This window comes from Littorina saxatilis, linkage group LG8, assembly GCF_037325665.1.
Source record: "Littorina saxatilis isolate snail1 linkage group LG8, US_GU_Lsax_2.0, whole genome shotgun sequence".
Classification (NCBI taxonomy): Eukaryota; Metazoa; Mollusca; class Gastropoda; order Littorinimorpha; family Littorinidae; genus Littorina; species Littorina saxatilis.
The window spans coordinates 67,483,588-67,497,346 of NC_090252.1; the positions used below are offsets into that span (position 1 = coordinate 67,483,588).

General features: G+C 43.0%; 1 protein-coding gene and 1 long non-coding RNA gene across 2 annotated transcripts; both read right to left on the bottom strand.

The window, feature by feature from the left end:
• Positions 1-7,616: 7,616 nt before the first annotated feature.
• LOC138974219 (uncharacterized) lies at positions 7,617-11,656 on the bottom strand. Its single transcript, XM_070346948.1, has 2 exons — positions 8,362-11,656; positions 7,617-8,122 (listed from the first exon to the last, which is right to left on the bottom strand). The coding sequence occupies exon 1, from the start codon at positions 11,370-11,372 to the stop codon at positions 8,628-8,630; it is 2,745 nt and encodes a 914-aa protein (XP_070203049.1). The 5' UTR covers positions 11,373-11,656; the 3' UTR covers positions 7,617-8,122; positions 8,362-8,627.
• An 896-nt stretch (positions 11,657-12,552) lies between these two features.
• On the bottom strand, positions 12,553-13,490 carry LOC138974220 (uncharacterized). The gene is made up of 2 exons (XR_011458344.1): positions 13,298-13,490; positions 12,553-13,058 (listed from the first exon to the last, which is right to left on the bottom strand). It is a non-coding gene; the product is annotated as an uncharacterized lncRNA (long non-coding RNA).
• Positions 13,491-13,759: the final 269 nt, after the last annotated feature.

Consider the following 13,759-nt stretch of genomic DNA (forward strand, 5'->3'; position numbering starts at 1 on the left):
TTGAGACACCGATCCTCTTAGAAAAACTTTGCGGAAATTGCAAGGAAAAGAAATGTGCCGAAGTGGTACCAGTGAAGCTGAATGGAACAATTGTCAACGCTTTGAGAGACACTGGATGTACTGGTATCATTGTCAGCAAGAAGTTTGTGCCAAAGGAGGCATATTCAGCGAAAATGAAGGAGACTACTCTGGCAGAGAAAGACTCCAAGAAGATGTACCACACCGCCGTGGTGCACATGGATTCACCCTACTTTGACTCCGAGACAGAAGTAACGGTGATGGACGACCCAATTTACCCTGTCCTCATAGGTAAATGGTATGGACTAGGTAAAGAGAAGAAATTGACTCCCACATATCCTGTTCGAGACCCAGCGTGGTACCCTGGGACAGCAGCTGCTGTTACCACGAGAGCACAAGCGACAGAAGACGCCCAGAAACCAAGCTGCAGTCACAAACAGGGAGTCAAGGAAGAAGAAAGACTGTATTCACCAGCTGATCTGAAGAGAGAACAGGCAAGTGACCCTTCGTTGAAGACCATCAGGCAATTTGCCAACTCTCCAGAAGGGATCAATGGGATACGGTATTCATACAAGAAAGAAATCCTGTATAGAACAACGAAAGATCGCCACGGAAACGACCGTTCACTAGTAATCGTTCCGAAGAAACTCAGGAACAAAGTTCTTTCATTTGGTCACGATCACCCCATGGCAGGACACTTAGGTCAAAGAAAAACATCTGACAGAATTAGAGCAGAATTCTGGTGGCCAGGGTGTGCAGGAGACATTCGTAGGTATTGCTTGTCCTGTGACACATGCCAAAGAACTGCGCCGAAAAGTCAGACAAAGAAAGTCCCTCTGGGAAGGATGCCACCCATCAGTTCAGTTTTCAAGAGAGTTGCGGTGGATATCATCGGCCCGGTCAAACCTATGTCGGAGAGCAAGAAACAATACATCTTGGTATCTGTTGACTACGCTACCCGATACCCCGAAGCCGTAGCCCTGAAAAACATCCAAGCAGACACCGTAGCTGAAGCTCTCTGGGAGATGTGGACTAGATTGGGAATCCCAGATGAAGTGATAACGGACCAAGGCACACAGTTCACCAGCCACCTGATGAAAGAAGTGAACGACTTTCTCAGCATCAAACACCATATGACTGCACCGTTTCACCCTCAAGCGAATGGTTTGGTCGAAAGGTTCAACTCCACACTGAAGAGCATGCTGAAAAAGTTAGCGATCGATCAACCGAGGGAATGGGACACGTTTATCCCCGCCCTCCTGTTCGCATACAGAGAAGCCCCACAAGAAAGCATGGGATTTTCGCCGTTTGAGCTGCTGTATGGGAGATCTGTCAAAGGACCCATGCAAGTGCTGCGCCAAACATGGACCGAAGAAGAAATCTCAGGGGAGCAGAAGACTACAGCGGAATATGTAGTCAACCTCAGGAACAGAATAGAAGAAACGTGCAACGTGGCACGTGAGAACCTGAAGAAAGCGGCCAGCAAGCAAGCCCATTTCTTCAACAAGAAAACGAAACCAAGGACGCTAGAAGTCGGAAAACGGGTTCTACTTCTACGCCCTGTGAAGAACAACAAGCTGGAACTTACATGGTCAGGTCCCTACAAGGTTGTGGAAAAGTTGAATGAATTCGACTACAAGATCCAAGTTGGCAGAAGAACACGGATCTACCACATCAACCTCATCAAGGAGTACCAAGAACGGGAATTGAGTTCCGCCACTCCCAATCCCAGTTCATCTGCCCAAGCGAGTGTTCCTGCTTCAAACGAAGAAGAAAGTGACGAAGAAGACGGAGGAGAAGAGGTCGTGGCTGTTGTCATGGAAGAGGACAACACGATGGACGATGACATTTTCAAGTATGACACTCAGAAGATGTTACCCCTCCTAGAAACTCAAAGAACCGAAAATGTGAAGAACATCCATTTCGACGAGAAATTGGACGAGGCAAAGGTCAAGGAGGCGAAGATGATCTGTGAAGAATTTGAAGAGTTCCTAACAGATGTGCCAAAGACGACGAACCTGGAAAAATGTTCCATTGAAGTGACAGAGAAGAAACCAGTCTTTGTGAAACCCAGACCCATACCTCACGCCATGGTAGAAACTGTCGAAAAGGAAATTGAAGAAATGCTGAAGTTGCATGTCATCGAACCTGCAAACTCTCCATACAACTCTCCCATCGTCCTGATAAAGAAGAAGGACGGAAAGTACCGTTTCTGTTTTGATCTGAGAGCTCTGAACAACGTGGTAGTGTTCGACGCTGAACCCATCACCGATGTCGACCATCTGTTTCAAAGTTTAGGAAAAGCGAAATACTTTTCAAAGCTAGACTTGACGAAAGGATATTGGGCGATCCCAATAGAGGAGAAAGATAGAGACAAGGACAACCACGGTACAGATTATATGAGCAGAGCGTCGTACGATGAATAATTATCTACTTGCAATAGGATAATTATCTTGATCCATGGGGTTATGTGACGAATGGAATTCGTGTATCGACTCCCTCTCTCATATTAATCGAGACTTCACTAGTTGCGTACACAAAACGAGGTTAAATGACCGAGACTACGTCATGACGACACTGTATACATATGACGTCAACGCTCGCGCCATTAGTCCAAACCAGCGTACAAGACAAGAATTTGTTTATCTTCATGGAAAGAAATTTAAACGAAGAGAACAAAAGGAAACAGCGTGCATTGGTATTAATTCGTGAATATGAACTGTACATATATTCAGTTGAGGTTGCTAGGATGCAATGCTCTGACCGTTTCATTGACTCCAAGATGGCAGCAATCAACGAAGCCACGTAGATTGCACTAGCATATGTTTCACCTTCCGTGGACGGATTTCCACATTTTTGCGATCTCCAAAGGTCCACTAACCGAAGGTAAAACACGCTAATGCATTTTAACATTATTGATTCACAGGAAAACACAGGTATTGTTCATTTTCCATGTGTTTGTGTCAGTCTGTGAACTCTTGTTTCTGTGTTTGTTTTAGAGAAACAAATTGAATGATATCGATGGAAATCATACTTGATAATAACAGATATTGCACGTGTGTGTTGCAGAAGGTGCAAGTGTACAGGGGTGTACAATGCTTATGTAAATGATGTCGTGTGAACACTGTGGGAAGGGCAACGTCAGCGGTAACCACGGAAGGAACCACCAACGTCCCCAAGTGTCACCCAGATCGAGTTTATCATGATGAGTAGTCTACTTTATATTTTGTGAACATTAACACACCTTCATATCTTCATTTGTGTAAACTGAAATACATTTGCAACGAGAAGAAGAAGTACGTTCCGCGCTTCGATATCAAACGTCTACGCAACAAGAAGAAGAAAGACAATGTTGTTACGTGTGTGTGAAATCACACCAGAGAAATCATAATCTATAAAACTTTCATTTGAAGGTTCTAAGAGAAAGGGATTGATGTCTGCAAGAATGATCACGTGCATGTTTTTGAAAGTACAGAATTATTAAATTTCTTATTACTTCTTTGCACTTGTCTCTGTTTTATAAACACTGATCAGCCCTAGAACGAGAAGCAGACGTCACAGTTATTTTGTTGTTCCTTTCACTTTGCCAGATATTTGTACTTTTTGGAAGAAAGTCTCTGCATGATTTTCAGTTGTTTCTTTCAGATTTTGATCTGTTTAGAAAAAAAGGGCTTTGTTTTTGACAAACTGTAAGACAGTGGTATTGCATATTATTTTAAATACAAATATTGACACAGGGTATAACCGAGGATATTGAAACCTTTTTTTTCTCTCCCAAATTCTTTTATGAAATTAGAGAGGGAGAGAGAGGGGGGGGGGGGGATTGACAGACAGAGAAAGAGCGAGAAAGCGGAAGAGAGAGACAGTTAACAGAGAGAGAGAAAGAGAGAGAGAGGGATGGAGGGTGCTTTTTATTATATTTAGTCAAGTTTTGACTGAATATTTTAACATCGAGGGGGAATCGAAACGAGGGTCGTGGTGTATGTGCGTGTGTGTGTGCGTGTGTGTGTGTGTGTGTGTGTGTGTGTCTGTGTGTGTGTGTGTAGAGCGATTCAGACTAAACTACTGGACCGATCTTTGTGAAATTTGACATGAGAGTTCCTGGGTATAAAATCCCCGAACGTTTTTTTCATTTTTTTGATAAATGTCTTTGATGACGTCATATCCGGCTTTTCGTGAAAGTTGAGGCGGCACTGTCACGCCCTCATTTTTCAACCAAATTGGTTGAAATTTTGGTCAAGTAATCTTCGACGAAGCCCGGACTTCGGTATTGCATTTCAGCTTGGTGGCTTAAAAATTAATTAATGACTTTGGTCATTAAAAATCGGAAAATTGTAAAAAAAAAAAATAATTATAAAACGATCCAAATTTACGTTTATCTTATTCTCCATCATTTGCTGATTCCAAAAACATATAAATATGTTATATTCGGATTAAAAACAAGCTCTGAAAATTAAATATATAAAAATTATTATCAAAATTAAATTGTCCAAATCAATTTAAAAACACTTTCATCTTATTCCTTGTCGGTTCCTGATTCCAAAAACATATAGATATGATATGTTTGGATTAAAAACACGCTCAGAAAGTTAAAACAAAGAGAGGTACAGAAAAGCGTGCTATCCTTCTTAGCGCAACTACTACCCCGCTCTTCTTGTCAATTTCACTGCCTTTGCCATGAGCGGTGGACTGACGATGCTACGAGTATACGGTCTTGCTGAAAAATGGCATTGCGTTCAGTTTCATTCTGTGAGTTCGACAGCTACTTGACTAAATATTGTATTTTCGCCTTACGCGACTTGTTTCATGGTTGGTTGGTCTTAGTTCTTAATGCACTTTTTTTGACAATAGTTTTCATTCAGTAAAAGGCAAATTCAATTACCGCTCGCGCGCTCTCTCTCTCTCTCTCTCTCTCTCTCTCTCTCTCTCTCTCTCTCTCTCTCTCTCTCTTTCTCTCTATCTCTCTATCTCTCTCTCTATCTCTCTCTCTCTCTCTCTTTCTCTCTATCTCTCCCTCTCTCTCTTCATTACACAAACACACACACACACATGCACACGCACAAACGCATACGTACACACGATATCGTACACACAAACTCACACACAGAAAAACATCCGTGTATGTATATACGGTATCATGCGAGAGAGAGAGAGAGAGAGAGAGAGAGAGAGAGAGAGAGAGAGAGAGAGAGAGAGAGAGAGAGAGAGAGAGAAAGAGAGATAGAGAGAGAGAGAGTGAGAGAGAGAGAGAGAGAGAGAGAGAGAGAGAGAGAGAGAGAGAGAGAGAGAGAGAGAGAGAGAGTGGGGAGGGGGAAAGAGCGAGCGAGAAAGAAAGAGCGAGAGAAGACAGAAAGACAGATGGGGAGAGAAAGGGGGAGGGGATCGGGAGAGACAAGGAGAGAGCGATGTAAAAGATGTACCGAGAAAGAGCGATTGAGAGGTGCAGAGAAAGAGAGAGAGACAGAGAGACAGAGAGTGAGAGAGAGAGAGAGACAGACAGAGAGAGAGAGAGAGACAGAGACACAGAGAGAGAGACAGAGACAGACAGACATACAGATCTGTCAGACAGCCATGCAGACAATATATATGTATATTCACACGCACACACAAAGGGAAGTGTCTGCCGTTTGAACATGTAGTATAGTGCTATCGACACGTAGCGTTATGGACACGTAGCGCTACGGTATATGGGTTTAAAAAAAAATTAGTGATATCGACACGTAGTTCTATTGAGATGTAGTGATAATGGCATGTGTGAATGGTGGCAATAGCACTACGTGCCGATAGCACTACTGTTTTTGGCAATTTGTGTCGATAGCACTACAGAAAATAGCGCAAACGATACGTAGCACAAGTGACACTTAGGGCTAGCGGCGCACCGGATTCGGCATGTAACCTCTACATCTTCTGCTCTGGCCTCATAGACATTGAGGAACATGACAATTTTATACTTTTTGCCTGAACTTAGCTTTAATTTTCCTTGAAATGTGACCATGCGAGGATCGATCATATTTAGTCAAAGTGTCGGCATCAAATAACAGATTAACAACAACAAAAAACAGTCATCGCCAAAACTATATTAAGGTAGTTTCGACTAACCACATCCAACCGGGCGAATAACTTCAAGAAATGCACTAGTCTGGCAAAAATGTCGCTGGCCCGGTACCAGAACACAGTTGATCTGCAGTGTTTATATGGCTTTAAAATCAGATATTACAATCAAAAGGGTCGCATTTGACCAGAATTGTCACTGGCCAGCCGGAGTTTCTAGGCGGTGTCTACTAGCCCGGCAGATTGTTTTACTTGCCCCTGGCGACCGGGCGGAGGATTTGGCCATCCCTGCCAGTACAAACTGGTACGTGATTCTATTTGTTTTTAGATATTGCACACTATAGTCGTCTCTACCTCATGCGTGCTAGATCGAAGTCGATTGCATTTACCACAGATCTGGTAGCATGGGAAGATTATGTAATTCTTTCAAGAGGCCCCACTACTAGCTGGCGGCGGGTACAAATTTCATGATTTTTGACTCACATGCGAAGCAAAAGTGAGTCTATGTACTCACCCGAGTCGTCCGTCCGTCCGTCCGTCCGTCCGTCCGTCCGTCCGTCCGGCCGGCCGGCCGGAAAACTTTAACGTTGGATATTTCTTGGACACTATTCAGTCTATCAGTACCAAATTTGGCAAGATGGTGTATGATGACAAGGCCCCAAAAAACATACATAGCATCTTGACCTTGCTTCAAGGTCAAGGTCGCAGGGGCCATAAATGTTGTCTAAAAAACAGCTATTTTTCACATTTTTCCCATTTTCTCTGAAGATTTTGAGATTCAATACCTCACCTATATATGATATATAGGGCAAAGTAAGCCCCATCTTTTGATACCAGTTTGGTTTACCTTGCTTCAAGGTCAAGGTCACAGGAGCTCTTCAAAGTTGGATTGTATACATATTTTGAAGTGACCTTGACCCTGAACTATGGAAGATAACTGTTTCAAACTTAAAAAATTATGTGGGGCACATGTTATGCTTTCATCATGAGACACATTTGGTCACATATGATCAAGGTCAAGGTCACTTTGACCCTTATGAAATGTGACCAAAATAAGGTAGTGAGCCACTAAAAGTGACCATATCTCATGGTAGAAAGAGCCAATAAGCACCATTGTACTTCCTATGTCTTGAATTAACAGCTTTGTGTTGCATGACCTTGGATGACCTTGACCTTGGGTCAAGGTCACATGTATTTTGGTAGGAAAAATGTGTAAAGCATGTGAGTCGTATGGGCTTTGCCCTTCATGTGTTATTCTGGCATTTATCAATATTTCGCAATCAAATTTGGCATGTTCATGTAGAAATGGCTGAATGTTAAAGATGGTAGTTTGCCTTGAAACAGCACACAGAAGTCACAAATGGTAATATCATGTTGTCACAAGTCAGTTTTCGTCAGCCTGTTTCTTTCTGCGTGCGCCTTCCAAAGGAAGTTTATGAAAGGAAAACACGCCGCCTTTTCGTATTAGCTAAAGAAACAGGTACTGCCTGGACTTTACTTTCTTTCACTCTTTCCCATGCTCTCGAAGTAGCAGAGAAAGATCAACACAGGTTTATATAATTTAATACATGGATAGTGTTAATAAAATTCTTGCAATGCAGCACACATTAATCAGGTTAGTCTATATTTTTGCTAAATATCAGTATCGTACTAAATGTATCACACACTGTTCAAGCTAGGTCATGTTACTTGCATCACAGCACACTCTGATCAAATGTCTATTGCTGCTGGATTTCAATTCTGTCACGGTAATCTAACGTGACTCCGCCGCTGCAAACGTTCTTCGGAATTTTCCCTTGGAGGACATCAAAACAAAAGGAATACACATAATGTTTATGAAGTTTTGACTTAGCTCGATGTCATTGAAAAGGTACTCGAGATGACTTGTAGCACTTGACTGGTCTAGAAGACCGCGCTCCTGGTTTGGTTCGTCACTCTTCTTCTCAAGACACCATCATCAAGTTAATAGCAGAAGTAGTCTGGTTACATCTCTCTCCACAATTACGGCAACATGAGGAAGAGGAAGATGAATGAATCATTGGACCGTGGGTTCCTGAAACAGATCAAAGGGCCATATGTGTTACCTACACAGCCTGTCTAAAAGACTTGGTTTGTTCATATTTTATTATCGTTCTCTCTATTACTGTGTTTCGGAAAATGGGGATTTGGTAACAGCGCACATTCAAACGTACACAACTTGACAACAACACAATGTACATGACTGACACGATACACTCATCTCCGCCCAGATCCCGTGGAACGATTGTCGATGTAATAATCACAGTCACTTACCTTCAAAGAAGGGGAACGGCTTTTCCTCCAAGCGTTCTTCGCTCCATGGACTTGCGGAAAACGACCCTCTCGTGAAACGATTTTAGTTTACGTCAGTACACTTGGATACGTCATATGAATACGTCACTTGGCTACGTCGTGTAATGCACGAGTAGTCTCGGTTGCCTATTCTATTCTTGACAGGTTCGCGCTTCAGAATAATAATTCATGACAGCCCCTTTCTTGAGAATGAATTTCCCAAATTTAGTCACTATATGAAGCGCGACTTAAATAATCTGCTCCATGGTTGTCACAACCCGGTATTTCTTACCTCCTTTCTTCTTCACAAAAACGATTGGAGCATTGTACGGTGAGTTTGCCGGTTCAATGACCCCGAGCTTCAACATCTCGTCGATCTCGTCTTCGACCGTTTTCACCATCGCATGAGGTACGAGTCTCGGACGAACAAACACAGGTTTCTTCTCTGTAAGTTCGATTCTGCACTTCTCCAACTTGGTAGTAATCGGTACATCAGTCAGATTCTTGGAGAATGCACTACAGATCGCTTTCGCCTCTTTTGTTCTTTCTCTACTCAATTCTTTACAGAAGTTCACGCTTGTGACATCTTCTGTACGAGTAGTTTCCAGCAGAGGAATCATCTTCTGAGTGTCTATTCGGAAGATATCATCGTTCATCGTATCATCTTCCTCGATGACTACGGCGATGTGTTCTTCTGCTTCTTCTTTTTTTTCGTCAATTCTGTTTCTGAGGTCGACAACGTATTCTGCTGACGTCTTCTGTTCACCTTCGACCGATTCATCAGTCCATGCACGACGCAGAACCTGCATGGGACCTCTGATGGTCTTGCCATACCGCATTTCAAAGGGTGAGAACCCAAGACTGTCTTGAGGTGCTTTCTTGGTTCTGCCTTTTGGCGCTGTTCTTTGGCATGTGTCACACGAGAGACAGTAACGTTTTATGTCTCCGACCAAACCTGGCCACCAGAACTCACACCTGATTCTATCAGTGGTTTTCTTTTGCCCGAGATGACCTGTCATCGGGTGGTCGTGCCCAAAAGAAAGCACTTTGCTTCTCATTTCTTTGGGAACAACGACTTTACTAGATTCACTCCCGGTTTTGTCGAGGGTTGTCCTGTACAAGATTTCTTTCTTGTATACATATTTCACACCGTGGAATGATTCTCCTGAAACAGCCATTTGGCGTACTTTTGCCAGTGTTTCATCATCATTCTGAGCCTTCTTGAGATCTTGCGGGGAATACATCTTGTGTGTATTTCTGTCATCATGACTAGTTCCCGGCACAGGTTTCTCATTCCGTTTTTTTTTTCTCTTCTCTTGCTTCCGTGTACTGACCGCCGCGTTGGTCTCACCTTGATACCAACTCGGGTCACGTACTGGAAACAAAGGGGTCTTCCTCTTGTTCTGGCCTACACCATACCATTTTCCTATGAGGACAGGATAAATGGGATCTTCGAGTATGACCACTTCGGTTTTGGCATCAAAATACGGACAGTCAATGTGGGCCACAGCCGTGGGACACAATTTCCGTGTTTTCTTCTCTGCGAGAGTAGTTTCTTTTTTCTTTGCCAAGTACCTTTCTTCAGGTATAAGGTCGGCCCTGACCATAATACCTGAGCATCCGGAATCGCGTAATGCTTTTACGATTCGGCCGTCTAATTTGATGAACACTTCCTCTTTGAAATCCTTCTTTTTGCACGACTTGCACAGCTTGTCAAGATGTACGGGGATTTCTTGTCCATCAAATTCATTTCGAACATGAACTGCGTGAACGCTTTCTCCCTTATTGGGACAAAATCGCGACAGGTGCCCTTTGCCCTTGCAAAAAAAACAACAGCCTGTGGCTTTCAGTCTTTGTTTTTCATCATCGCTCACGTATTTATGTTCTTTCTGTGACGATTTCTCTTTCGCGTCACTTTCGACGACGTTCGAACCTTTCGTGTTCGAAAACGCGCTGCCGCTAGAATGGTTTTGGTGAGATTGCCGTGACCTGATGTTCGAACGTGATTGTTCGTACTCCGTGGCAATTTCGCCCATTTCTTTCGCAGACTTCGGTTTCCGATCAAGTACGTGCAACATCACTTCGGTAGGGAAGGTGTTCTCTAATTGTTCTCTGAGAACTAGATCCTTCAGATCTGCCACATGTTCATCGCACTTGGCTAACTCGATCCATTTATCGAGGATGCGCTCAAGTTTGGTGACATGTTCTTTGTACGTGTCAGATGGGTTTCGCTTCAGCTGACGGAATTTCTTCCGATATTGATCTGCTGTCAGTTGAAATCCATCATACAACGCATTCTTCAAAGTGTTGTAGTTGCGCGCGTCTTCGAAACTGAGTTTTGCATAAATGGTTCTCGCCTTTCCTTTCAGGAAATACACCATTCTCGTAGCTTTGCGTTCGTCGTCGAGATGACAGTCGGTTGCATAATGTTCAAATTGTGCAAACCAACTCTCGATGTCGTCTTTGTCATCAAGAAAAGGGATTTTTGGGATAAAGTCGTCATCCCCACGACGCCTCGACGCGTTATTGTTGGCGTTGTCTCGGCGTGCTTCCGTTTGTATCCTCAACTGTTCTAGCTGAAACGCGCGATCGGCTTCACGTTCACGTTCCTCTCGTGCGCGTTCTTCACGTTCACGTTCGCGTTCGTGAGCTTCTCGTTCCTCTCGTGCGCGTTCTTCAGCTACAAACTCACGCAAGTCTTTGCCTTCGAGTCCTAACTCTCGTCCTATCGCCAAAAGTTCGCGAGTCCACTCTAATCCGGATTTTACAGGGTGGATCGGACCTGCACGTTCATTACTCGCAGCGGATACATAAGTCGTTACACGCGCGCCTAACGTCTGAGAATCATTATCGCTCGATTCTCCTGGGGTGTTGACATATGTGTCACCCCCTTCAACATCTGAAACTACGGCCTCGGCCGTATTCTGGTTCTGCGGGTCAGCGTTCATTCTTGCTATATGCGCCCTAGTACTCGGGTGTTTGGATGTTTGCATATCCTTTACGTTAACTCACACACAGATATTCACTGAATCAAACTGCAAATACGTGATGCTCGGTTGAAAAACCGATTTGACTAAACTGCTTTTCACACACTATTTACTAGAGAGAGAAAACTCCCCCACTATAGAATGAAGTGTTACTTTAGTGAAGCTCACTTTGCTACTTGAATTCATGAACGTTCAACGTTACCTCAGTAAACGTTACGTGTCCCAATGACACGATTTCTCTGAACCATTCTAATATCCTTTTACAACCACGGATACCTAACACTAGAATTTATGGTTCTACTGGTATATATGTCAAACAATATACCGTTCTATCGAGTGAACTTCATTTTAATATCTCATCGGCGCTCCATCAACGTGGACCTTTCGCCTATATTAATATCAACTCGATTCTATCGCACAGTAAGTCGAAATAAGATTCTTCAATTATCTACTGCTGTATAGACAATAATCTAATTTTCCTAACCCTTACTCTTGGCGTTGTGAAGTGTGACTGTCTGCAGAATCAACTTCACTTCCACGGTCCTTCTGGACGAAGATGAGTGCTATCCCTCGTATATAACCCAATTCGCCCACCAACCTCCCACGGCGACCAACAATATTATAATTTTGTCGACTAAGGGACACAGGATGGCCTGACAGGGTGTTAGTCCACTGTCTTCTGTTATAGCCTTTTGTTTAGCACAGCCAAATAGGGGGAACTAAACTACTATAACATTAGTGCTTTACGTGAATTATTATAGTGACGTCAAAGCCTTGCGTCACTCTTCATTTGGATTATTCCCGTGTGCTGAAGCACACACGTCAGACTCTGTTATCGTTAAATGATGAACTAACTATAAACATGAATAAATACAAAAGTTGATTTATACGATGATGAACATGAACGGACGAACACACAAACGAAAAACGAATAGGGAATTTGTTTGAAGAAAATTTGTTTGGGGAAGCCAAATTGAAATTACGAGTTACAAAATCCCGGACGAAGCCCCCATATGTCACAAGTCAGTTTTCGTCAGCCTGTTTCTTTCTGCGTGCGCCTTCCAAAGGAAGTTTATGAAAGGAAAACACGCCGCCTTTTCGTATTAGCTAAAGAAACAGGTACTGCCTGGACTTTACTTTCTTTCACTCTTTCCCATGCTCTCGAAGTAGCAGAGAAAGATCAACACAGGTTTATATAATTTAATACATGGATAGTGTTAATAAAATTCTTGCAATGCAGCACACATTAATCAGGTTAGTCTATATTTTTGCTAAATATCAGTATCGTACTAAATGTATCACACACTGTTCAAGCTAGGTCATGTTACTTGCATCACAGCACACTCTGATCAAATGTCTATTGCTGCTGGATTTCAATTCTGTCACGGTAATCTAACGTGACTCCGCCGCTGCAAACGTTCTTCGGAATTTTCCCTTGGAGGACATCAAAACAAAAGGAATACACATAATGTTTATGAAGTTTTGACTTAGCTCGATGTCATTGAAAAGGTACTCGAGATGACTTGTAGCACTTGACTGGTCTAGAAGACCGCGCTCCTGGTTTGGTTCGTCACTCTTCTTCTCAAGACACCATCATCAAGTTAATAGCAGAAGTAGTCTGGTTACATCTCTCTCCACAATTACGGCAACATGAGGAAGAGGAAGATGAATGAATCATTGGACCGTGGGTTCCTGAAACAGATCAAAGGGCCATATGTGTTACCTACACAGCCTGTCTAAAAGACTTGGTTTGTTCATATTTTATTATCGTTCTCTCTATTACTGTGTTTCGGAAAATGGGGATTTGGTAACAGCGCACATTCAAACGTACACAACTTGACAACAACACAATGTACATGACTGACACGATACACTCATCTCCGCCCAGATCCCGTGGAACGATTGTCGATGTAATAATCACAGTCACTTACCTTCAAAGAAGGGGAACGGCTTTTCCTCCAAGCGTTCTTCGCTCCATGGACTTGCGGAAAACGACCCTCTCGTGAAACGATTTTAGTTTACGTCAGTACACTTGGATACGTCATATGAATACGTCACTTGGCTACGTCGTGTAATGCACGAGTAGTCTCGGTTGCCTATTCTATTCTTGACAGGTTCGCGCTTCAGAATAATAATTCATGACACATGTATTATATTAAAAATCCCATGCACAAAACACACACATAACCAGCCAGCATAATTCTGCGTGACGCATGCGTTATTTCTGCGTTTTTCATGCGGGGATGCGTACGGCCTCGTGACACCTTCGCTTCGCGCGCGTTACTTTTCGCCAACTTTTACGCAGATTGTCGCATTCGAAACGACTTCACCACGCAGTGTATAGCACGCATGGATTTGAAAAAGGTGATTGCAATTATTGTTTTTCCTAATTT